The sequence below is a fragment of the Heteronotia binoei genome, chromosome 4 (genome assembly GCF_032191835.1).
Source record: "Heteronotia binoei isolate CCM8104 ecotype False Entrance Well chromosome 4, APGP_CSIRO_Hbin_v1, whole genome shotgun sequence".
In the NCBI taxonomy this organism is placed as follows: domain Eukaryota; kingdom Metazoa; phylum Chordata; class Lepidosauria; order Squamata; family Gekkonidae; genus Heteronotia; species Heteronotia binoei.
The window spans coordinates 112,882,784-112,909,849 of NC_083226.1; the positions used below are offsets into that span (position 1 = coordinate 112,882,784).

At 39.8% G+C, this 27,066-nt stretch overlaps 1 protein-coding gene across 4 annotated transcripts in view; it reads right to left on the reverse strand.

Moving 5' to 3' along the window:
• The window catches only part of PAM (peptidylglycine alpha-amidating monooxygenase), a 207,482-nt gene that overhangs the window by 108,919 nt on the left and 71,497 nt on the right, over positions 1–27,066 (reverse strand). For all 4 annotated transcript variants that reach the window (XM_060235639.1, XM_060235637.1, XM_060235636.1 and 1 more), the window contains exon 7: positions 1,164–1,212. In XM_060235639.1, the coding sequence (XP_060091622.1) occupies positions 1,164–1,212 (49 nt within the window). The remainder of the gene's footprint in view (positions 1–1,163; positions 1,213–27,066) is intronic.

Here is a 27,066-nt window from a genome sequence, read left to right on the forward strand (position 1 = left end):
AAATTCATTTCATTTGTTTTGCCCAGTTTTTCCAGCCTGTCAAGATCATCCCATATCCTGACTCTGTCTTCTACTGTATTAGTGACCCTTCCCAATTTATGTCATCTGAAAATTTAATAAGCATTCCCTCTATTCCTTCATCAAAACCATTTATAAAGGTATTAACCAAAACAGGTCCCAGGACAGTTCTAGGATCAGTATATCTTCTCTCTCTTTCCAATAGCCAGTAGAAGAAAATAAATCATGCAAAATGAAAAGTCATGCAGATTTATTTAACTGGAATTATAATTAAGCCTTTTCTACTGTACCCCCCCCCCCCACCATTCCATCCATCATAAAAAGACTAGTCCTGCTTTTCTAAAGACTGTCCTGAGAAAGAGGTTAAAGGATTCTTCTTCACTCTCTCTGTGTTGCAACTGTACGTCAGTGGAGGGAGAAAGTGTTCTGTTTGTCTCTCCTAAATGCATAAGATCAGAAGGATAACATCACATGCCCTTAAGATTAAGTCTATTGTTACCCACATAACCCTTTTCTGGGTCATACTACTATACAATTGAATAGAAATTAATGGTGTGGACAGAGAGATTAGGGAGGCAAGTACAAGTTGAATAAAAATGACATTGGATACCACATGGGATTTAATAAGGTCTCCCAGAAACAGGACCTGAGAAACTTTAAATAAGAGGACTGTGGTAGATTCTACAATTAGATGACACAAGAGAGGGTGGAGAAGAAAAGAAGTCATCTCAGTCTTACAGAAGTGGGAGTCTGAAGAATAACAAATACCAGTGTTATCAACATGGTCTGGTAAAGAGGACAGATAGAAGAACTGTTTAAAAGTGAAAAACGGAAGAAATATTTAAACTTTTTTTGATAATGTACTTTAACTACAATCAAATGCTGAATTACCATTTTTCCTTCAAAAAGAACAGTGAATTCTTTGACTCATACTGACTCTCCTTTCCCCAAAATTTTATAAATTTATTCTGAAGTCAACCTGAAGAAGCTGCTCAGTTGTCTTTAAAAAAAAAAAAAACCCTAAATATTCAGATTTTTGTTCAGATTCCTTTAAAAGGATTGCCTCTATGACACAGCTCCCACAAATGAAGGGACCATTAGAAAAATATGAAAGAAGCTTCATAAAAGGTGTTGGACATACTTACTTTTGATTTGTCAGATGTAAAGTTACACCAGAACAATCTTTGTGTTTATCTGCACAAAATATTAAAATAGAGGTTTAGGTATATGCTTTGTCATTTTTTTTTTAATGTTAGCATCCTAGATTAGTGGTGTTGAACTCGTTTGTTTTGAGAACCAGATCTGACATCAATGCGACTTTGTTGGGCTGGGCAATGTGTTTCGTAAAATGTAATGCCGAGTAGTGTAGACATAAACTTTATAAATGACACAAACACAATAAAAAGATATTGTTTTGTAACTTAAAATACAAGTATGCTTAAAACAATAACATGTTGCTATATTTTGTTTATTTAATAGCCTTTAATAACTGACACCAAAACTCCGCCCCCCCTTAAAAGATGCCTGCCTAAAATGGAAAGGTGGGGGAATAGTAGGATTTGACAATGCAGTTTGAAAAACAAAACAACAACAATCACAAGCACCACAGCAGAAACGAAATATATAAATTGCTCTGACCCCAGGAAAATATAAAATGGCTGGCCATTGCAAGCTCCCCCCCCCCTCCCCCCCAGTCTACTCAGAGTGTCAGCAACTCTCAGGGTTTCAGGGGTTTTTACAGGTTGTTTTGAGATAATAAATTTGGTTGTCTTCTTCGGCACTTGTTCTGCATTGGAGCCCCATATTAGGAAGGTATGTTTGATAAAACTAATATTTTCCCGCAAAACTTGGAGTTCCTTGAGTTTGCAGAACTCTATATTTTAACTGTGGTTAGTTTCACCCTCCCCTCAAAAGATGAATGCCTAAAATGGAGAGGCAGGGAACACTGAAATTTGGCAATGCAATTTTTTTAATAAATAAATAAATAAAACATCAAGAAGAAGCATAAAGATCACAGCAGAAACTAAAAATATAATCTAAAAATATAAAATGCTCTGAGCCTAGGAGGACAAGAAATGGCTGGGCTCTTCAAACTTTTCTTCCCCCACCCCTACTCAGAACGTCTATTGTTCTCCAGGTGTAATTTTTCCCTTTGGCTTTGACTGTGGGTTCCCAGGATAGAGTACTCACTCAGGCACCCTTTCTCAGGTCTGTTCAGCAGAGACAAGCTGGCTCAAAATATCAGTTATTTGAAAGGAGACAGCTGAAGCTGTTGGTTTTGGGAGTTAATATGCAAAACTGGAAACTGAAACAAATGCTCCACTTACTAGGACCAAACTAAATCATACAGACAATAAAGGGAGTGAGCAGACTGTCCCATTACATACAAAAAGTAGCAAAGAAAATTCAGAATGGATTTTTCCATTAAGGACACAGACTACTCTGGGAATGGAAAATCCACCCTGCATTTTCTTTGCAACCTTTTTTGTGTTTTAACGGAGTCCAAAGGAGAAGCCAGCAATCACAAAGGCAGCCCTGTCCTCTGCTTCCTGCAGCTTGATCTTGAAAGGGTGAGGGCAGAAAGGGGAGGGAGTGGGGGGGAAGAGAGCCATGGGCCTGATTAAAGCCCTTGGCAGGCCGGTTCTAGCCTGCAGGCCGCAAGTTTGACACCTCTGTTCTAGAGACTGATAACTGAGTGCTTCTTGGTTAATATGAAAGAACTGAAACAAAAAACATTGGAGTAATCAGAATATCAATGTACATCTTGGATGCAATGATTGTAAAACGTATGAAAATGATTTTATGGTACATCCGGTTTTAAAATTTTATGTTTGTTTTAATTGTGAGCTGCCCTGAGCCCGTAAGTGGAGGGCGAGATATAAATTTGATAAAATAAAAAAATAAAAAATAATAATACTGTCTTAGCAAACAACCTGTGCATCAAGCATAAGCACATTTTAATGTATATGTACAACTGGTTTAATATACTGTACCAAAGAAATTTAAAAACCAAACATCTAGAGATGGTAAACGAAAAAAAGAAGACAGCAAGGTAGTAATGTCATTTTAAGCAGGGGAAAAGCATTAGAAGGAGTAAAATTCCTTTTCAGTGCAAGTGATTATTTTGTGCTGTAACAGACTAATGAAACCAAATAAAAAACAGAGACAAAGAAATTATCGTTTAACTACAGTCAAATATAACATTCAAAAAGAAATGTTTCTCCTGTATCTGTACTTCAAGCAGCTACCCAGCCCACCTCAAGAATAATACAGCCTGTTATATCCCTGGAAACAACTTTTTCAAAAAAAAAATGCATGCCTAGGCCCAGAACGAGGGGTTCTAGCACCCTAGGCGGAAATCCGCACCCCTGCACCTCCAATGGGTTTTATTTGTGAGTGCAAAGCACAAACAACCCGATGATGTCATCGGGACCATGAAGCACGAGTGCTTGGCCCACCCCTGTGCTCGGCTCTCTCCTGCTTCAAAGGGAGCTGGAAAGACCTCTTCCCAGCTGAAGTGGGAGAGGGCAGGGCATGGGGCAGGTCGGGAAGACAGTGCCCTGACTTAGAAAGCATCAGCAAGGTCAGAAAGGCAGCACTCAGAGCCAAGCTCTAAGCATGCCTGCTGCCATGCTCCCCCGAGGCGAGGTCAGGAAGATAGGTGAGGCGAGGTCAGGAAAACAGCAGGCATGGCAGACAAGGTGCCCCTAGTAGCCACCTACTTGGCCTACTCCCATGCGCCAGCCCTGTGCATGCCTTATTCAATTTTGAGTAGTAAGTTAGAATTGGCACATAGGGTTGCCAGCTCTAGCTTGGAAAATACCTGAAGATTTTTTATGTGAAGTCAGAGGAGGGCCAGGTTTGGGGAAGGCAGGGATTTCAATGGAGTATAACACTCCTCCTCCGTCCCCTTCTGCAGTGGCACGCTCTGTCTCCTCCACCCCTGCTGCTCAAAGGAGTGCTAGAACCGGCCCTACCTGCTTAAACATGGGCCAGGCCTCTTAGCACTGAATGAGGCTTTGCTCCTCCCTCAGAAGTGAGGGAGGAGCAAAGCCTTGCTCAGTGCTAAAAGGCCCAAGACTGTGTTTAAGTGGGTAGGGCTGATTCTAGCAGCACTCCTATGAGCACGGGGGGGGGGGGGGGCACGGCAGAGCACACCACCGCAGAAGGGAAGGGGAGAGGGAGGTGGTCCTGCAGTGTTTTACCTGCCAATCAGCTGATGGGGGGGGGCTTTAAAGAGCCCAGAAAGTGCCGCATGTCATGAGCCCTGATGAGGGGGAGCTGGAAGGGTTAACAGACCTGGAAGAGTTGCCAGCCAGTTCCTCAGCTGAACAAACAGCAGCTGGCCCATCAATTACTCTTCAGGCACCAGTGTCAGCTGTTGATGATCAATCTCCTCCAAGTTCTCCTCCTCCCATCTCAAAAGTTCGAAGCAGGCTCCGGAAAGAACTTTCACAGCAAAGACATGAGGCACGCCGATGCTTCAGATCTCTCAGCCCTGAGTTCTAGCAGAGTCACTGCTACTCAGGGAGCAGGCTGATTGAGGATCCTATATAGCTCCCACCCAGGACCTGGTAACCTTGTGGAAGCAACAAGTCTATTCTCTGGCTTGCACCCACACTCCTTCCTGAGTCCTGATCCTGACCTGCTTGGCACCCTTACCTTTTGGCTTTGGGACATTGACTTCTGATTCCGGCTTGTGATTCTGCATTGGTGACTTGGCTCCTGCTTGACTTCCTGGACTTTGACCTTGGACTGGCTTTGGACTCCTGCCTGCCGGCATCCTGAGAATGTGACACACCACTCCACAGCCCCTTCCCGGGCATCCTGTAGTCTGCCTGTGGAAGGGGGCAGTGGATAGCGAGTACAGGGCCGGTCCTGTACACTCACACACACATGCATGCGCGTACACACACACACACACACACACACAGTGAAAGAAATACTTGAAAAATTATCTTTCTGTAGGTGCAGAGCACAAGATAATGGGTTATTGATGCCCCACTTCCCAAATTATGCCAGAAGATAAGATCCTTAGGAGAACACTTTGGTTCCCCTCAGTTAAAAAAAATAAGGAGCAAATGAAACCAGCAGTCATAAGGTTCTAAAAATTTACTCTCCTATAATGATAAGTTACCAAAGCCCATATCAAAGGGAAAAACATAGATCTTCCTTCCACACAGATATGAACAAAACATCTTCATCGTGGCTATGTTTGACCATTTTTGAGGTGCTAGCATACCACTGCAAATATTTCACATTGCTACTTGAAATTTTTAAACATCAGTATCCGTCACTTCCTAAGGTTAGCACTGCGAAATAGCATTCCCATTTTCTACAAATCTGTTCAGAGTACACTGCACGCCTCCCCAAAAGCCCAACTTTATAATTGGTGTCTTGAGAATACCATTCATCAAGGTATTTATGAATTCTTAAGCCATGGTCAATGAAGCCCATTTAAAATTTTTGCCTTGACAAAAAGTGTTCTTTACTGATCTAGTATAAGGAACAGAAAGACAAAAAAAGTTATATAAATAGAAAAAACCCTGGGACTTGCACTGAGCATTCCACAAGCTGCCAAAGAAGTCAACCTTTTAAGAAATATTTGGCAGTACAAAACATTACTGCAGTTTTATTAAAAAGGAGATATAAAAAATAAAATAAGAAATCATAACATTTTGTCAACATGACCCCATACTTTATTACACCACAATTTACAAAAATTGCAGGAGAGTGGCATGAAAAACCACAGAGTATTGACTCAATTAAGGTTGTTAAATACAAAAGGTCACAGAAAATAGAAAGCAGAGATTTATCCAGCCCCGCCCCTTTCTCCAGGTCAATTTGACCCCACTTTACAAACAAGAATTTTCAAGCATACAGAATGGAGTCTTTCTAGCAGTCCTTCATGCTGCATCAAAGCAGAAACTAACGTTTCATTGAAAATGTGGGGGGCTGACTACAGAGAAAGACGGGAGCTGAAGTTACTGTTAGTCTTGGACCCCCTCTCCATCATTAATGGACTATGATTCCCCTGGCTCTGATGCCAGACCCACATGGACTGTTAGCCACCATGGACTTTTATCCTTAAACTCACATACATTCTGCCTTATTGGACACTCAAGTCTGGTTGGACTCTAAGCCTTTGGCATGGGTGCCAGCCCAGTATGGACATTTTACTCTGTATGAACTAACACAGCAAGATCCTCCAGCCAAGCTCCAGACAGTTCATTGCCTGTTCCTGCTATTGGAGTGACTTTTCGTGCTTCACCTGCACATATGGACTCCAGATTACACTTCCCTAAAGAGCTTCCCAGCCGTGCAGACTGCAACTGTGTTTCTGTCATCAGAAGACAGTGCCAAGAAGCAGCCCTCATAGAAGCAATGTTCCTACAATGTCCTAAAACAACAACTCTCATTCCTGCCAAGCGTCATGAGGGTGAGACAAAAGTCCCGCGTACTTCAGTTGTGCTATGGAGATGTAAATGAAGAAGCCAACAGTCAACAATAGACTTGCTGCCACGTCTTCACACCTAACAAGACTGTTCCTGCCAACCATCTAGGCAAGCGTCTGACACAAAAACATCCAGAAAGATGATTGCTGTCAAGGACATAATGGTGTCATGTAGACCTTTTCCATTGTGTTAGCTCCAGTGTCACAATAGTAGTTTGGTACTCATCATATTTCTTTGTTTTAGTGATGGTTTCCAATACGTAAAACCATCAGCACCCATTAATCCTTTTGTCAATTTCCTGGGAGCCATCTCCAGGGTGATGTCATAGGTCACGTGACAGAGCCTCAGGACACAAATTTGGCTATATGAAGGCTGGTTTTTGGCCAGTTCGGTGTGTCTCTTGCAGTATCCCCACCTTTGCTGCTTGAGATACCCCAAATACCTTATCGGTACTGGGCCCATTATATAGTGAGTTATGCTGGTCGTTTCTCACGTCCTCCTCCCCTTATCACCCTTGCTTTTGGATCGTTCTTCTGGATTCTTTGAGACTGGTAAAGTATTTCCTTGTCTGTGTTATTTCCATATGTGTTTCCCTATCCAATTTCTTGCTATTTTTCCTAGGACTGTGTGATTGTGTGATTTATTCCCTTGTCTGTTTGAACTATTTTTCTAATTCAAATTCTTTTGGTTTACCATCAATCTCATTATTTCAAAGGGTTCCTGGGAAGACTGCTTCCTGTATACATAGGTTACTGACCATGTGTATTTGTCATCTTTGCCCACCTAATAAATTCCCCTGTACCTCAACTGAGGGCAATTTGGCTAACATTACACTGTACACAGGACTTATTGCATAGTTCTGTTTCAATGGGTTAAAAAAAGTTCCTTTTGTTTTCTACTCAGATGGACAGAAATCTGCTAATCATTTCTTAATGAAACAAAGGAAAGCAGGATGTGTCTCTAGTCTGCACCATTCCCATGTACAGAAAGTTCCTAAATACACAATAAAAAGAAAAGAATATGGAATTTATTTTCATTTGTAGAAGTACTGCCCAGTTGCTGTAACCACACTGCAACACTAAGGTTCAACTGACCTCAGGCCCAAGACAAGCAACCACTTCAGTGCCCTTGCTTTCTGCCACTACGTAGAGGTAGGGAGGGGAGGAGGAATCAACAAGCCTCAAATATGTCTCCAACTTGAATATGTTACAGGGCACCTTCTTTTACTGTTAACTTAGGCATTAACTTGGTCTTCTCTGATGTAAGCAAAGATGATCTTGAGCTTAAAGACAGTTTTCAGATTTCTATTAATGTCAAAAGAAAATGCAGCCTATCCATTGCTTTTGAGCATGGAATGGCAGAATACTTAATCAGCCTCCACTTTGAGCAGTTACTGGTAGCCTTGTGTTGATAAGAAAGAGAACAAGTTGACTTCTTCCTTCTTCCTATAAGTTTAAGCCAAAGCCCTGCTAATTACTTCAGGAACATCAGTTAAGGTGTCCAGCCATTGTCATAAACAGTCCATGGTAGGCCTTTCTATTGTAGCCCCTTCAAACATGTACGTGCATGGAATATGTATGTAAGGAATACAAATCCATAACAAAATCTGGAGTTCAAAAGAAGGCTTTGCCAATTTTGTCCCAATTTCTCCATCAACTACAGTTGTTAACTCCAAATCTCCAGGAATTTCCCAATCTGAAGGCAGAACACGGAGGTAGATTTTGGGTGGGGAGTTAGTTCAGCAGGGATGTAATGCCATAAGGTTCACCCACCAAAGTTGTCATGGTCTCTGGAGTAACTGATCTCTGTAGTCTGGAGATCAGTTGTAATTTCTGAGGGATCACTAGGCCTCACCTGGAGGCTGGGAACCCTAAGTGTATATGTCTATTTGTAAGTATTATGTGCATGTGGTGTAACAGACTCGAACCAAAGTTCAGTCTGAATTTGGCAGGTTTAAGAACCCAGACCCTGAACACTCACCAAGCTTCTGCTCGGTTCAGGTGTTCACCCCTCCCATGTGCACACTTCTTGGCAGTGTTGGGCACCCCCCTGGTATACCTGTGTCATCCAGAAATGATGCAAGTGTGTTGTCTGATGTGCTTGCATCACTTCTGGGTAACATGGGCATGTTAGGGACAGCACCTGATGTCCCCCAGAAGTGGCGTGCACACATCAGGGGCTGATGCATTTGTGTCACTTCCAGATGATGCAGGTGTGCCGAGGCAGTGTCTGACACTGTCTGGAAGTGATGTGCACATGTCACCAGGGGACCCACAGAACTGGTTCAGTTCAAGCAGGCTTTGCTCAGGGATTTGGTTCAGGGCTGTCGGGTTTGTGAACCCTGAACCAAACTGGGCTTTCCCAGTCTGTGTCCCTAATATATATGCATCATTTGTATGCATGCATATAGATGATGTGGGGAAAAATTCCCTCCAGTTTTTCTTCTGCATCAAGTAAAAATATAAGGAAAATTACAGGGCTCACCTCTAAACACATATCAATGTGTACTTCAGGAAATCTGCTTGTTATGCTGATGCTGAAGTAAATTCTAGGCTAGGCTGCAGATCATTTGGACCTTTTTTTGGGGGGGGGGGCAAGGAACATACTAGCTTTTGTATTAGCTTCTCTCACAAGAACTCCTCTTCTGATCCACATTATGTCTATACATATAAATCCATTTCTGTCACTTACACTTTCACAAAACGATCACATCTAACAAGCACCCTACTTTGCAGGTGTGATGAACTGTGGAAAAATGGAATTTTAACCACTACATTTTTGTCAAGTGCTGCATTAGCTAACAAGGTAACTGAAACACAATAGAAGCCTGATATACCATCTTAAAATCATTGTTGCTATTTGCTACTCAGTCTAGAATAATTCCTTTGATTTTGCTTTTCAGTTAAAATGCAAGTACACATTGCTCCAGGAAAAATAAATTATTAGCTTCTATTTGCCCTGTGGCAAAGAGAGGAAAATGCATTCATATCGCCTCAAAAGTAGGTCTCCTTCAAAGCTGATTCTCTATGCAGAGTTTCCAACAGAGATCAAACAAGAAGCTGTGCTTACGATTGTGATTTAATAGCTCTTCTGGATTGCAGAATATACATAACAAAATCCATTGTGATATGCATAATAGCTCCTAATTCTTTGATCAGCGGCAAAAATAAACGTAGCTGCCACTCAAAAAGACACATAAAAGGTTTACGAAGTTGAGCACCCTGAAATCAGACTTATCATGGTACAATTATGACTGTTGAAAAATATAAGCAGTAGAATCAAATCAAACTTCCTAACTACTTTGTAAAAATGTAAATTACTCTATATTTGTCCAGTTTTAAGCAGCACGTCAAGGAATATTGACACAACTAGGAGATCAGACTGCACTAGACAAAATGGTGATAGAGCAAGCATTTTACAAATTCTTCTCAAGTAAATTTTAAAGCTATGATAGCTGCTTCTGGACAAGGATTCATCTTAAACTTTATATTTCCTGAGATTTAAGATGACAATCTGCATATGTGTAATCTGTTTGGGAAAAGAGTCATAAGGAATATCAATAATGTAAGCAGCAGAAAGCCATCTGCATGAAGCTGCCTTTTTATAGTGTTAAAACTCATTTACCCTTATGTAATAGAACCTCATCTTTTTGTAGCTTTAATTTATTTTTAAGAATATGCAAAGTAAGAACTGTGCCAAATACAAGTTATCGTCTAATATCTGTGTACAAAACAATGTGTTATGCATCATGAATTTTAATTTTGCTTCATTTCTGTGACAACACTGTAATTAGTGCCAATAAATGAATCAAATCTTGTTTATAAACAGTGGGAAGTAATTAGGTATGTGAAAAATGGCAGAATGCATATGTAAATACAGGAATGCATACTGAAAAACAAAAATTGATACAAAAGTTTTTATTTCATTAAGATACTAATTGCAAAAAGCACTGTTTCATACCTGTATAACTTTGAAGATCTCACTGAAATCCATATGTTCCTTGATTAAGAGAAATGAATTTAATTCCCATAGTCAACCAAGGCAATGCTGCTTTTCACTGCTTATGTATCATTAGCTGTGGCAGAACCAGGCTGCTATGCCTCGCAGACCCCATACTGCCCACTCCCTCCATTGGTTTGCCAACTCCTGGAGAGAGCTATTCCGCTTCCTGCCACTTAGGGTATCACTGCCACCACTGTCCTTTTGGGGTCTTGCAGCTAGGAGGGACAGACTCCTGACCCCCTGCATAACCTGAGGCTCCTTCTCTCATCTCCTGTTACCAGTACCTGTTTAATATAGGGACCAAATTCCTTGAGGCTACCTTCTGGAGGGTTGGCAACAGGTGCCTTCCTCACTGCCCTCCCAATCTGGAGCCCCCTCTGGCAAATGAATAGCCTGCTGGAGAACTCTTTGGCCCAGAGAACACTTTCAGATTCAAAAGGTAATAATATTTATTGAATAGAAAAAGTCTTCAGTTACACTTTTAAGCCAGCACCGGATGAGCAAACCAGAAACAAAAGAAACTTGGAATAAACACATTCTTCCTTTCCCTCCAAGAGTGCTCCAGGAGTAAGGAGGAAGCTGCCTCGGTGGAGGAGAACAGCAGTAGGTGAGAAGCAGTGCTGAGCAGGATGGCTACAGTGGCGGCTACAGTGCTGATAGAGAAGCTGACTCCTTCTAACTATAATGTGTGGGCATTACGTACTGAACATTTCCTGAAATGAGAGGGGCTGTGGAACTGTGTATCTGCTCCTCCTGCGGACCCCACATCTGAAGATGTTGTTCGGGACCAGAAGGCTCTTGCAACCATAATATTGAGTATTTCTGATGACCAGTTAGTGCACGTTGGAGGAAAACAACTGGCGAAGGAAGCCTGGGACGTGCTCAAGGCTGTATACGTGCAGACAACAGCTGGCTCGCTGATATCTCTGATGAGGAAGCTGTATCGAAAGAGAATGCTGGCCGGAGAGACGGTGAGAGACCATCTCAACAGCTTATCTGCATGCTTCCAGGAATTGGAGCAGAGAGGCAAAACAATTTCAGAAGAGGATAAAGTGTACATTATTCTGAGCTCTTTGCATGAAAGACTTGATATGCTGTTAATGGTGTTCGAGGGCCAGGATACTGATAAACTCACTCTAAACTATGTGACTGGCAAGCTTCTGGTTGAAGACCAAAGACAGCAAGAGTGCAGAGAGCAGGCAGCCCACGCTCGTCAAAGCCAGCAGAAGCCGGAGCTGGAGCATGTGGGAAACGTCTCGAGCTGGCAGCAGACACTGGAGGAGAGAGTGCTGAAAGTAAAGAAGAAATGTTTTCTTTGCGGCAGTGAAAAATATCTGAAGAGGAGTTGCCCTGAGCTACAGAGAGGCAGGTAGAGGTCTTCACAGAACCAGCAAGTGAAACTGATGAAGACTGACTCGGGTCTGCAGAGAGCACTGTGGATTATCGACTCTGGGGCCACCCAGATGTTCTGCTGCGAGGAGAGACTACTAAAGGACACTGAACCTGCAAATCTGTGGTTTGTGAGTCTTGCTGATGGCAGAAAAACTGAGGTTCTCTGCCAAGGGACTGTGCATTTTCCTGGACTGAAGCACAAATTTGTAAATGTGTGTGCCTAGTCTTGAGACAAGCCTGTTAAGCGTCTCTGCATTGACTAAGGCAGGCTTTACTGTAACTTTTGATGTAAATAGTTGTAACATCTTTAAGGGACGTAAACAATTGGCCAGGGGTATATTAAAAGATAATGTGTATGTGCTAGATCAGACTGAAGGGAAAGCACAAGCTGTGGGTAACAAGCAGCCTCACCATAAATGTTTCCGTAGGTTGCACAGGAGGTTGGGACATGCAAGCCATACTCTGGCCATTCTAGAAGGGGAAAAGCTAGTCTTGCAATGCATACCTTGACTGTAATGTGTGCAAGCAGGCAAAATCCAAGGCTTACCCAGTGGCCAAAGTAAGCAATAGAGTCTCTGAGAAGCCCCTACAGCTAATTCATGCAGACATCGATCCTTATGCTCCCAGTGTATCTAAGAACAAATATGCCCTAATCTTGGTAGATGACCACAGTCGTTTTACTTGGGTGTATGTGATGAAACAGAAATCAGAGGTGTATTTAACCTTTAAATACTGGGCTAAGCATGTGCAAAGGTAGTTAAACTGCAAAATAGGTGCTTTGCAAACAGATATGGGGGGAGAGTTTGTTGGAAATCAATTTGCCTCCTGGCTTAGAGACCAGGGAATACATCACAGAATGGCTAATGTCTCTACCCCATCAGAAAATGGGGTAGCAGAGAGAAAAGGGGGAGTCCTTCAAACAATGCTCCACGCTATGTTAAAAGATAACGAACTAAAAATAGCTTTTTGGGGAGAGGCACTGAGAACAGCGTGCTTTATTATAAACCGGTTGTGGACCCAAGCAACTGATGACATTCCCTAAAGGGTACTGTATGGGAAAAAATCATGCTTGGATTTTCTACGAATCTTTGGCTCCAAGGCTTGGGTAAATGTGCCATTAGACAAAAGAAGAAAAGGAGGTGCCAGAGCAAGGAAATTGCTGTTCTTGGGGTACCAGAATGGGATGAAAGCGTATGGATTTGATGATGAGAGAAATATGCTGCGGTTTAGCAGGTCTGCCTCATTCTGTGAGGACGAAAGCTGGAGCAGGGTGCATGCAAATGAAGTACCCAGCAGTATAAAGTTACTGGCGTCTCAGCAGAGTGAGAAGGGGCATGTAACTAGCAAACATGAGACTTCCTCAGCAGAGGGGAGGGAGAAAACTCAGGGCTCTGACGGTTTAGAGGCTGTAAAAGGGGAAAGCTCTGTTAGTACACAGACTGCACAGCCAGAAGTCAGGGTGTCAACCCGGATGAACAAGGGGGTGCCTCCAAAGAGGTATGGGTTTGACACAGCTGTAAACTATGTGCCCGCCACGGAGCCTCGATGCTATCAAAGTGTGTTAGATTTGAACTATGGGGAAGACTGAAGGCTGGTGGGCGGAACATTAAACAAAGGCATGTGATTGTTAAATAAACACTAAAATGTGCATGCCTGGGGAGCTGCCAGCAGGAATGTAATTGTAAAGGGCTGGGAGAAGCCAACTAAACTAAGTTGCCTAACAGCAACTGATGGCTAAAGAAAGGCAATGTTGGCTGCTAAGGTACTAAACTATGACAATAAAAATGGAATTGTAAAAGGAATGCTATTGAAGCAATGTAATGTTGCTGATGTGTGCATTAAAATGTCACTGTAGAAAAATTTCATAACATTAAGGGATCTGATGCAACTAGTGGTCTGTACCTGAGGAGGGGTGTTAGTATATGTGCAGGCATCAGGCCACTGCTGAGAGCACAAGATCTAAATGACAGTAGATGATCCAGCTGGCAGGGGCATTTGGCAGACTGCCAGATTGCATCAGCCAGGCTGAAATGAGCATGACTCAGCACAAACTTGATTGGTTCATCATCTGGAAGAATTGTATAAATGTACAGAAGTGCTATGCTACTTGAGGAGGTTGGATGGTGAATTGTAAGTGGAGCACTTTGACAGTCTGTATCATAACTGTAAATAAATTATATATAGCTAGTTTAAACACAGCTGTGTACAGGACTGGATTTATTGGCGTCTTCAGAGCTCTTACTCAATAAACGCGGAAGACCAACACCCCTTCCCCTGTTACTTGACCCCTGCCGATGTTATTTACTTAAAATGCTAATATTTAAAGGTACCCTTAACTAATAAAACAAAAAATTACATTCTTCTTCTTTCTAAAACTTAAATCATTATCAAAAATTGTCCAATGTCCTTTTATTTTCTACTCTTTTTCTACATATCTTCTAAACTTTTTCCACTCCGTCTTAAAAACTTCTAAATCATAGTCTCTTAATATTCTTGTTAATTTCTCCATTTCACTCCATGTCATAATTTTTATAATCCAATCCCATTTCTCTGGTATTTTTTCTTGCTTCCACAACTGCACATATAATGTCCTAGCAGCTGAAAGCAAGTACCAAATCAAAGTTCTATATTTTTTTGGAAATTTTTCCATTTGTAATCCCAACAGGAAAGTCTCTGAAACTTTCTTAATTTCATATCCCAAGATCTTAGAAATTTCTTGTTGAATCATCTGCCAATACTTTTTTGCTCTTTCACAAGTCTACCACATATGGTAGAAAGAACCTTCATTTTTTTTACATTTCTAACATCTGTCTGGCATCTTGTTATTCATCTTTGCCAATTTTTTAGGACTCATATACCATCTATACATCATTTTAAAACAGGGACTTCCGGGGGAGGAAAATGCCGAGCTGAGCTGCTTCTCATATCGAGAGCAGGCTGGAACTTGTTCGGGGTACTGGAAGGCAAATTAATGCCTACTTTTCTCAGTCAGAGATTAGTCAAAGATATGCACAGAAAACTTTGAGGAGATTTACCTTGGCTAAAAGGGAGTCCCGGGGGGGCTCCTTTGAGGCTTTGAGGGGTCTCCAGAGAAGAGTTGCATTTTCATCATCTGCAGAAGTTCTCACAGTCATTTATTTGACATAAGCTCGACAGAATCCTAACCTTCTTGGACATTACTAAACATCTAAAGCTACACGAGACCGGTGTGGATCTGGATAATTGGCAGAAAAGGTACTGATTAGTATCTTTCATTCTGGGACTATTTACAGTTAAACAGAATAAATTCAAAAGGTGAGAAATGGAAATCTAGAAAGCTTGGAAGAAGAAGAGATGCAGAGGTGAAATTTGGACTTTGTAAATTTAAAGGACAGTGCTAAAAAGTGGAAAGGAACTTATTGTTTGGTCTACTTGCGGTTTTGAAAAAAGAGCACCATCGTCACAGACCTGCAGCATATACAGTCAACACAGGAAGCACGTCAGTATCATGCGATCTCTTTACCAGTGAAAACAAGATTTGGTGGCAAGTAAAGCAGGAAGTAGCAGACGAAAAGCCTACTCTAGGACTATAATAACATAGAGAAACATCGGCGGCCATTGCAAGGAGGTTAAAATTAAAATAATATTTTTAAAGTGTTCGGGACATTAAAAATTGTTGGGAATAATTGAGGTGATTATAAGAAAATAAATATTATTGGACATATTGTTTATATTGGACTTTAGAAGTTTTTAAAGGAAAAAAGAAATTTTTTTAAAGGGGAAGCAGAAAGTCGCAACCGCCATTTTGAAGGATTTAAAAACTTTAAAAATTAATCTTGGTCTGAGAAGCTCTGAGGATGGCGAAATTAGGCTTGTTGGAAAAAGCAAGCTCTAATCTACTGAACTTGATAATCAAAATTGAAATTGGTGAGATCAAAATTTTTGGTGTTTTTTTTAAATATCAGAACACAAACAAACCTGTGTAAGGGCTACCTCACTGGAGAAAATGCAGGAACAATTAGAGGCAATGGAGGCCAGAATGATGAGAGGCATGAAAGAGATGATAAACACATCTAAAAAAGAAATTATAGAAAAGATCAAAAAAGATATTGAAGATCTCAGAAATGAGACTGAGGAAACATCTAAGAAAGTGCAGGAGGTAGAAGGGAAAATGAAAGTACATGATTCCACCTTGTTGAAAATACAAGAAAAAGTGGCAATCCATAACTGCAAATTGATGGAGACTCAGATACGTCTGAGAGGAGTACCTGAAAAGGAAGATGGTGACTTGAAAGAATATATAATAAAAATAATTGCAGAATTTTTGGAGGAAGATCCTGAAGGGACTAGAAATATGTATGATTATATGAATAGAGTGAACTCACTCTATGCCAAAAAAATAATCTACCAAGAGATGTGGTTATAAGATATATGACAAAAGAAATGGTGGAAAAGATCATGAATAAAAACTTTGAAAAGACATTGATAGGGGGAGGCAATAGAGTAAGAATTATGAGGGAGTTGCCAAGGCAAGTGATAAATGAAAGAAGAACATATAAAAAACTGACAGAAAAATTATGGGACAATGAAATGAGGTATAGATGGATAATACCTGAAGGTTTGAGTTTTGAACTTCAGGGGGAAAGAACCACAATTATAAACGCACAGGAACTGTGTAGATTTTATGAAGAACATAAAGAATTTGCACCATGATGGATTACAAATTATTGTCTTGGAATGTAAATGGACAAAATTCACCACAAAAAAGAAAGGCAACGTTTCATTGGATTAAAAAGCAAAATTGTAATATAGTTTGTTTACAAGAAGTGCATATCAAACAAAAGGATTACAAATTTTTATGGAATAAACAATTGGGACTAGAATTTTCTTCATTGGCTGAACAGAAGAAAAGGGGAGTGATTTTTTATATTAAACAAGAATTGGAGCCAAAATTACTGTTTAAAGATAAAGATGGAAGATTTTTAGAAGTAGAAATAATATTAAATGGAAAAAAACCCATTGTTATTGGGAATGTATGAACCAAATAGTGCAAAGGATGTTTTTTAAAATGACATTATACAACAATTTGATGAACTGACTTATGACCAAGTTTTGATAATGGGGGACTTTAATGGAACAATTAAGAATACACTGGATAGGTCTGGGGGAAAATAATAACAAAGAAGAAAAATTGCCAAAGTCTTTTTTTGAATAGGTCAAACAAGAACATTTGGAGCATATATGGAGGAAATTTAATCCTGAAGTGTGGGACTATACCTTTTTTTCAGCAAGACATAAAACTTTTTCCAGAACTGACATGTTGTGGGGCACTAAAGACTTAGGCATTATAACAAAGAAAATAGAGATTTTACCTAAAATTGGGCGGATCATAACCCAATAATGTGGATTACAAAACTGTCTAAGAAACTGAGAAGATGGAGATTGAATGAAGATTTACTACAGAATAAAGAAATAGTGACATCCCTAGAAAATGAAACTAAAGCTTTCTTTCAAATGAACGACAAAGAGGATATAGAATTTTAGACGGTCTGGGATGCCTATAAAGCAGTAATGAGAGGAATATTGATTACTTTGAATAATAAAGATAAGAAAACAAAAGAAAAACAGATGTTGGACATTCAAAATGAAAAAAAGAAAAAAGAAGGGGAGTTGAGAAAAAGACCAGGGAAAAAGAAAATTATAAGGGAAATTACAATACTGCAAACGCAAATGAGACATTTGTTAAATAAAGAATTGGAATGGAATTTGAAAAGAATGCAGCAGAAATCTTTTGAGAGAGCAAACAAACCTGGAAAATATTTGGCTTGGCAACTGAAGAAAAAGAGAAAATAAAATTAATAAAAATGTGGTAGATGGAAAAGAGGTGGTTAGCCAAGAGGGAATAAAAAGAGAATATTTAAGTATTATGCCAAGTTATTTAAAATAAAGAAATAAAGTATTATGCCAAGTTATTCAAAATAAAGAAAGAAAAGTATAAAAGATAAAAATAGAACAGTTAACAGAAAATATGCGAAAAGTTTTGAATGATCCAATTGAAAAAATAGAAATTGAAGCAGCAATTAACACAATGAAAAATGGGAAGGCACCTTGGACAGATGGATATACAGCTAAATTTTTAAAAACCTTTAAAGAGGAGTTAATACCGAAATTGCAGAAGTTGATGAATATGATAAGAATAAAAGGGAAAATACCAAATACATGGAAAGAAGCTGTTATTTCGTTGATTCCAAAGGAAGATAGAGATGTCACGAATGTAAAAAATTACACACCAATTTCGCTATTACATAATGACTATAAAATATATACAAGAATCTTGGCAGAACAGCTTAAACAACATTTGATAAACTTTATAAAGGAAGATCAAGCGGGGTTTCTTCCCAAAAGGCAAATAAGAGACAATATTAGAACTGTTGTAAATATTGTAGAATATTATGAAAGACATCCAGAAAGGGAAGTAGCATTATTCTTTGCGGATGCAGAGAAAGCATTTGACAATTTAAACTGGGACTTTATGTTTGCAGTAATGGAGAAAATGGAGCTGGGAGAAAGCTTTATAAGAATGATAAAAGCAATATATACTGAACAACGTGCAAAGCTATGTATAAATGCAGATCTTACAGAAGATATGATAATTAGCAAAGGTACAAGACAAGGTTGTCCGCTTTCCCCATTGTTGTTTATTATGACTCTTGAAATATTACTGATACAGATCCAAGAAGATAAAGAAATGGAAAGATTAAAAATAAAAGGATTTACTTACAAATACAGAGCATTTGCAGATGATATAATGTTTATAAATGAAAATCCCATACAAGTTACACCTTTGTTGTTAACTAAAATACAAGAATATGGGGAGTTAGCGGGAATTTGTATTAACAAAGAAAAATCAAACTTTTTATGTAAAAATATGCAAACAAACAAGCAACAGGTCTTGCAGAGACTGACGGGTTATGAATTTACCTCCAAGGTAAAATATTTGGGTGTGGAGATTACAATGAAGAATATTGATTTGTTTAAAAAGAACTATGAGAAGCTATGGCGTAAAATGGATGAAGATATATTAAAATGGAATAAACTTAATTTGTCATTGCTGGGTAGAATAGCTGCAATTAAAATGAATATTCTACCAAGAATAATGTATTTGTTTCAAACTATTCCCATTGTGAAAGATAATAAACAATTTGATAAATGGCAAAGAAAAATTTCAGGATTTGTGTGGGCTGGGAAGAAACCAAGGATCAAAATGAAAATTTTGACAGATGCAAAAGAGAGAGGTGGATTTCAGTTACCTAATTTAAAATTATATCAGGAAGCAGTTTGTTTAGTGTGGATAAAAGAATGGATAATGCTGTTAAACAAAAAACTCTTAGCGCTGGAAGGTCACGGAAATAAATTTGGCTGGCACGCGTATTTGTATTATGGAAAAAAGATGGACTTTTTTTCTCATTATATAAGAAATAATTTGCTAAATACATGGATGAAATATAAGAAATATGGAGATGAGAGAAGACCATTATGGATAGTGCCAGCTGAAGTAATAAAAATAACGGCTGAGATAGGTGAAGAAAAGTGGTTGTAATATAATCAATTATTAAAAATACAAAGTGGCAAAATAGAACTGAAAACTGCTGAAGAGTTGAATAATAAATATGATTGGTTCCAAATGCAACAAATAAAGAGTTTGGTGGATAATGATATCAAAACTGAAGGAATAAGAAAAGAACAAACAGAAATGGAAAAAGTTCTGCTTGGAGACAATGAAAAATTAATTTCAAAAATATATAAATTACTTTTAAAATGGTCTACGGAGGATGAAGTAGTGAAATCTCAAATGATTAAATGGGCAATTAATGTAAATAAAGAAATACAGATGGAAACTTGGGAATACTTGTGGAAGAATTCTATGAAGCTTTCGATGTGTCGTATTATTAATGCGCTGCAGTCACTACAGAAGGCCCCCATCCCAATTTTAAATCAGAGAAGCTCTCTAATTTGAACTAAGGTCCTGTGCACTGCACTACCATTGCCACAGTAGCACTTGTTCTGCTGGGCAACTATGCTGCTTGCAAGCTAGTACCCTCAGCACAACTGACTTGATCGCAGAGATTCTCTAAGAGAATCTGACTTCTGCCTGAGGCAGGTTTTCCCATCATAGTTGGTGCCCCTAGAGTCGAACGTCCTGGTTCAATCCTTTTGGAAGTTGGGGGTTCTGGTGGTGGGGGGGGGAGAAGCACCAGAAGCAGCCCTGGAAATTTGGTGCCTCTCACTCAAACCCCCTCTCCCCCAGAGTCACTTTTCCCGCTGTAATTACAGTGGGAAAAGTGACTAATTGCCTTTTTCCCATTATAGGGAAAAGGAGCCCTCATTGTGTGCCCCTAGAATTGAATCCCCAGGTCCAATCCTTTTGGGATTTGGGGATTCTGTGGGAGAGAGGCGCCAGAAGCAGCCCTGCAAGTTTGGTGCCTCTCACTCAACCCCCCTTCCCCCAAGTCACTGTTTCCACTGTAGAATGGGCCCTTTGTGGCTGCCCCTAGAATTGGACCCCTTGTCCGACTATTCTGAAACTTGGGGGTTCTGTAGGGGACAGGTTTCTGCAGCTTACCTGCAAATTTGGAGCCTCCACCTCAAACTGCCTCTCCTCTAGCCACGATTCATTATACCCTATTTTGCCATTGACTTCAATGGCCCACAGGGTATAATGGAGCCAAATGGCCATCCAGTATTTGCGGCTGCTGTACTTGGCAGCTGAAACAAATGAGAGAATCTGATTCAGCGCTATATTGTCTGAATACAGTTGAATCAGATGCTTTGGGGGGATTTTATTCAGTTTAACCAAATCAAACACATCTCTACTTTCCAACTGGTTGCCTGGTCTCTCAAAATGGCCACCATGTAGCCCAGCCCAGTCTGAAATCTACTCTCCTTGAGGACCCAGCACTCTTCTTCCAATGCAGGAACTGGTAATCTTTTCCCTAGAAAATTCTAAGAAAAGCAATAAAGCACATCTGGAACTTCCTGTTTTCATCTTGCCTCTCTAGCAAATAACCACCTCCTCTGAGGTTAAGAAGGGGAGGGGAGAGAGAGCAATCTGGTGCCCTTGTGAGCTGACTCCCTTCCAAAGAAAAAATGAGCCATTTTTAAAAAGTGAGCTCCAGCATTTTGTCACATTAGCCAGAACCATGTTGTGTCCTTTGTACAGCCTTTCAGCTTCACATACACACAAAAATAGATACCTAATTTATGACAACATGTTAACACTGACAATAGTATTCTGGATCATGCAGAACTTCAAAAACACCCCTAAATTGTAGCTACTTAATGACGGAAAATAGCCACTGTGGACAGAATTGCCTGCAAGGGTTTTCAATAAGCATTTACTTAGCAACAAAATAATTGGAGATATGGAAATTAAAGCCAAAAATCTGGTATTGTAATTCTTTGAGATGGAAAAAGAACCATATTGGCCAGATTTTTGAAGTTCATCTGAAAACCCATTCTCAGGCTTCCTGCACACAAATGTGTGATTTCCTTTGTCTCCCACTCCTCAGCAGTTGTCACATGTCTGTATTTTATCTGGCCTTTCCTCTAAGGAGCTCAAGGTGGCTTCAGTCCGAGTCCCCAAGTTATCTTACTGCATTCCGGTGAAATAGGTTAGGCTGAGACTGGATGACTAGCCAAGAGCCCCCAAATATGCTTTAAAGTTGAGTGGGATTTGAACCCTGTTCTCACTGTTCCTAGAACAACAAGTATAACACACTGTTTCCATATGCTTCCCATCACTACTCCTCTCTCATTTAGCCTAAGTTGGAAATAGATTTTGGAATAATTCTTCGAGGGAGCTTCCTTCACACCAGATGACTCCATGAGGAGTGTGAAAAAAGCCTCTTTCCTTAAGCAGAATAAAAACAAAAGCAGATTCTGGTGGCACTTTAACTACTAACACATTTACTGTAGCATAAGGTTCCATGGGCTTGATTCCACTTTGTCAGATGCAAAAAGTGAATTCTCAGCCAGAGAAAGAAAAGGAAACAAATGTTATCAGCCTAATTTGTTACATTTTCCTGCTACTATATGTAATGAACAATGAGAGAGAGAGAAACACAATGGATCATTCACATTCTACTCCAAGGAAATAAAGGAGATAAATGTTTTAAAAATAAATAAAACAATTTTGTAACTGCTCATAGACTACTTATGCCACAACCTGACACCTATGAGGACTGAGAAAGCTGCCATTCCTGTTAAGCCCCGGCAAGACTTCATTAATTTTAATTTAGATCTGTCTCTAGGCCAAAAAAAGGACACAAATTTGATGCACAGCAGCAACACTTAAAAACCTGTGTAAAAAAAATCTTCCAGGACACTCTGAAGCTCACCTGAAACAACATTCTTCAACAGCAAAAACTTCTAAGAGAGACTCCAAATGGAATTTGCTCATGGGCTATAAGCCATTAAATTGCTTAAACAATCTAGTTAGCCTTCTGAACAATCAGAGCATTTCCAGTCACATGGGAAATTAAATGCCGAGGTGTATTTATTGCAGAAAAAGTCTGATGCCAGCTTCCAGCTGAGACATGCTAAGTGTGGGCTGAGCTTCCTGCTTCTCATGCCTTTGGCTGGCTCCAAGCCACTCTGTGTTCAATTCCATTTTGTGAAGATTAGTTGGTCATGTGAGTAAGTCTACCTTCCTGCCTGGCTTAAAACCATCAATCAATCATTTATAACAGTCATACATCAGCAGAATAAAACACACATAAACTGTGTGGCAAAACCTTACATTAAAATACATATTTAAAAAGCAAATATGTGTTGGTTTAAGACTATGCACTATAAAAATAAAAAGGTAAATATAGTCCCCTGTCCAAACACTGAGTCGTTACCAACCCATGGGGTGATGTCACATCATGACATTTTCTTGGCATACTTTTTACAAGGTGGTTTGCCACTGCCGTCATCTACACTTTACCCCCAGCAAGCTGGGTACTCATTTTACTGACCTCATAAGGATGGAAGGCTGAGTCAACTTTGAGCCAGCTATCTGAACCCAGCTTCTGCCAGGATTGAACTCAGGTCGTGAGCAGAGCTTGGACTGCAGTACTGCAGCTTACCACTCTGTGCCACAGAGTTCTTACTGTAAAACAGGAAGCCATAATTAAGAGAGATAGGTGCGAACCTCACAACAAATCTAATTTTGTGGCAAACACTGCCAAGTCATAGTTCATGAACTGGAGGTTTGTGTCCATTTCTATCCACAACCCTCCCATGTAGGGTCAGTGCTACTATTAGACCAATAAGGTGGCTGCCTAGAGCTGAGGGGAGTGAAGAACTGATAATCAGCATTAGGGTGTGAAGTCTGTTAAAGGTCTATCAGGTGTAAATTTTCTAGTAAAAAAGGAGAAAATTGCGGCAAACAGTGTAAATCCTTCTGTCATAAATTTTTCAAGGGTGAATTATATATGCAATTGGCTAGGCTGGAATTAGCAGGAGAAGGGTGTGTGTTACTCCAACATGAGTTGGAGTAAACAGAGAGTTAGATTAAGGAATGAAAGGATAAGAAAGTAAGCCTGTAGGGGCTCAGAAGAATGTAAAGGAAAAGAGAGAGATGACCAGGACAATAGCCCTGAAGAACTCTTATTACTGAGGAAATTATTTTTGAAAGAAAAGGAGACACATAATGAGTAATTTAAATCCAGAGGTAAGTGAGCATGGGTCTTCTTTGGCTAATATATGCTAACCCACAGGAATCTTGACCACACCAGGGAGGGTTGTGGTGTTTCATGTTTGCTCTGAGGACTGAAAGTTGCTGGGAGAGGATCCCACAATGAGTGAGCTTTAAGGCTGAAATATTCTCCTACACAGGCTTCTCAGTTTTGTGAATCTTGATGACAGATTTGTGTCCATTTATCCTTTGGTGTAGGGTTGACCAGTTTGCTCTATGTAGAGAACTGGAGGGCATTGTTGGCATTTAATGGCATATACAATGTAGAAGATAAACAGGTGAATAAGCCTGAGATGGTGTAATTGATGTTGTTAGGTCAATAAGGCCAATAAGGTGATTGTGTCGTCTGGGCACAGATGGCAGCAAAGTTGGCATCTGGGTTTACTGCAAGCTCTGGTACCAGTGTCCATGTTCAAATTAGATACTGTAATTATTGTAGGTGAGGAATTCTTTGAGACCAGGCAGATGTCTGTGTGCCAAAAAAAGGTTTGTCCCCCAGTAACTGTGAAAGGGAGCTGTTATTATTCAGTAGAGGTTGGGTTGCAAGTCACTGATGATGCATTGTACTGTTTTGAGTTAAGAGCTGTATGTGACCACTAGTGTTGTTCTGATATTGTCTCTTTTGGGCCTGTCTTGTTGAGCCTGTCTTGGAAGAAGGTTCTCATACTTCTTTAATTCTGCAAACTATGTAACTGGAAGAACATTTGTATATAAAGCATATAGAGAACAGGACTGTAGTCTATGCCACATGTATATATTATATATGTTGTTGATTTGTTGTTCTTACAGCATTGTTTTCATTTTTTTGTAATTCCATTTTCTGCATTACTTAACATAGCATATTTGATACTTTTTTGCATTTTTGTAAATTTTGTAAACCTAGTCCTTATTGCATTGTTAGATCTCATATCGTATTTGATTACAAGATTCTGTATTATGTAATCCTCAAGCAGAAAATGTAAATAATGATGGGCTGACTACCACTGTACTCATTTGCCCCTCCAATAATTTTTTTCTGGCTATGGGCTATGTCTGGAAAGAAATGGGAAGAAAGACAGCTTTATGGCTGCAAGAAATGGAAGGAGAGTAGGGAAATTCAGCTTGTAGAATTGCAGAACGTAATTGCTGCAGAGAAGCAAGTGAAGAGAAAAATACCTTTATACTAAGAACTTTGCAATTGCTCCCACACCTTTCCCTAAAGCTACATGAATGCCCTACTTACAAGTCAGTAATAACAATCCCTGGGGTTCAGCAACTATAGCTGGCAGTAGACAGCAAGCTAAATTAATAAATGAGGAAGGAGGTAGTAGAAGTACAACTAATATTCAGGATCTCTCGGCTTGACTTCGCGAACGAAGATTTAAGAAAGGTGCAGTAGTCCACATCTGCTGCAGGCTCGCTGGTGGCTGACAAGACCAATGCGGGACAGGCAGGTCCGGCCACAATGGCTGCAGGGAAAAAGTCTGATTTGGGGTTGGTGCTGTAGCAGTGCGATTCTTCCTCAATCTCCTTTTGTCCTCAAGACCAGCTATGCGTGCATTCTCAAAGGAAGAGACAGCCTGGTGGATGGTATGCCTCCATGCTTTGTGATCTGAGGCTAGGTCAGACCACTGGTGATGGTTGATGCAACAGGTACCAAGGGATTTCTTCAGGGAATTCTTGTACCTGTTCTTTGGTGCCCCTCTTTTTCGATGGCCAGTGGAAAGTTCGCCATACAGGGCAATCTTGGGAAGGCGGTGGTTTTCCATCCTGGAAATATGCCCTGCCCAGCGCAGCTGCGTCTTCAACAGCAGTGCCTCGATGCTTGTAACCTCCACCCGCTTGAGGACTTCAGTGTTGGTCACAAAGTCACTCCAATGGATGTTGAGGATGGTGCGAAGGCAGCGCTGATGAAAGCGCTCAAGGAGTCGCAGGTGATGACGGTATAAAACCCACGATTCGGAGCCGTAGATAAGGGTTGTCATCACAACCACTTTGTAAACATTTGTAAATATTCAGGATACAGTTGTGGTAAAGTTTTCAAGGATCTTCCAATCCACTACTTGATCGCTGGAGCCTAGAGTGAAGGGTCACATGAAATGGGTTGACATACCATCACCTTACTATTGCTCACACCATGACTGGCTAGCTTCAGTCCCATGCAACTTGCTCCAGGTCTTGCTTGGCTTGCATTAAGTGGGTTTGTGCTAACTACAGTCCTGGCTTATCCCTGGATTGTTCTTAAACTTACATGATTGTTTTTTTCTAGGAAGCTACGGCTGGTTTAAAAAAATGACCATCTGGAGTTCAGTTCCACAAATGAAAGGCAGAAGAAGCTAATGGCTCTTAAACAATTTTATTGGTAACATATGGTAGCAAATCTATATCAATATCTTACAACTTAAAAAAAGCAATTAGTCTACCCCATATCTTACTTTTCTCCCACCCCTCCCCCCGTTACTTGACCCCCGCCAGTTTTGTTTACTTAAGAAAACAGATATTAAGGTACACTTAACTATTAAAAAAATAAAAACAGAAAAAAACAAAAGTTGTATTCTTCTTTTAAAACTTAATCATTATCAAAAACTGTCCAATATCCTTTTATTTTCCACTCTTTTTCTATGTAACTTCTGAACTTCTTCCACTCCCTCTTAAAAACTTCCAAATCATAGTCTCTTAATATTCTTGTTAATTTGTTCATTTCACTCCATGTCATAACTTTTATAATCCAGTCCCATTTCTCTGGTATTTTTTCTTGCTTCCACAGCTGCACATACAATGTCCTAGCAGCTGAGAGCAAGTACCAAATAAAAGTTCTATCTTTTTTTGGAAATGTTTCCATTTGTAGCCTCAACAGAAAAATCTCTGCAACTTTATTGAATTCATATCCCAAAATTTTTGAAATCTCTTTCTGAATCATCTGCCAAAACATTTTAGCTCTTTCACAAGTCCACCACATATGGTAGAAAAAACCTTCGTGCTTTTTACATTTCCAACATCTGTCAGGCATCTTATTGTTCATCTTTGCCAGTTTTTTAGGAGTCATATACCATCTATACATCATCTTAAAACAATTTTCTTTAATACTTTAACATGTTGCGAGTTTCATAGAGTTCTTCCAAAGATATTCCCAAAATTCCATTTTTATTTCTTTATTAACATTAATTGCCCATTTAATCATTTGAGATTTCACTACTTCGTCCTCTGTAGACCATTGTAAAAGTGTAATTTGTAAACTTTTGAAATTAATTTGTCATTATCTCCAAGCAGAACTTTTCCCAATTCCGTTTGTTCTTTCCTTATTCCTTCAGTTTTAATGTCATTCTCTACCAAGCTCTTTATTTGTTGCATTTGAAACCAATCATATTTGTAACTCAATTCTTCAGCAGTTTTCAGTTCTATTTTCCTACTTTGTATTTTTAACAATTGACTGTATGACAACCACTTTTCTTCACCTCTCTCAGCCGTTATCTTTATTACTTCAGCTGGCACTATCCATAA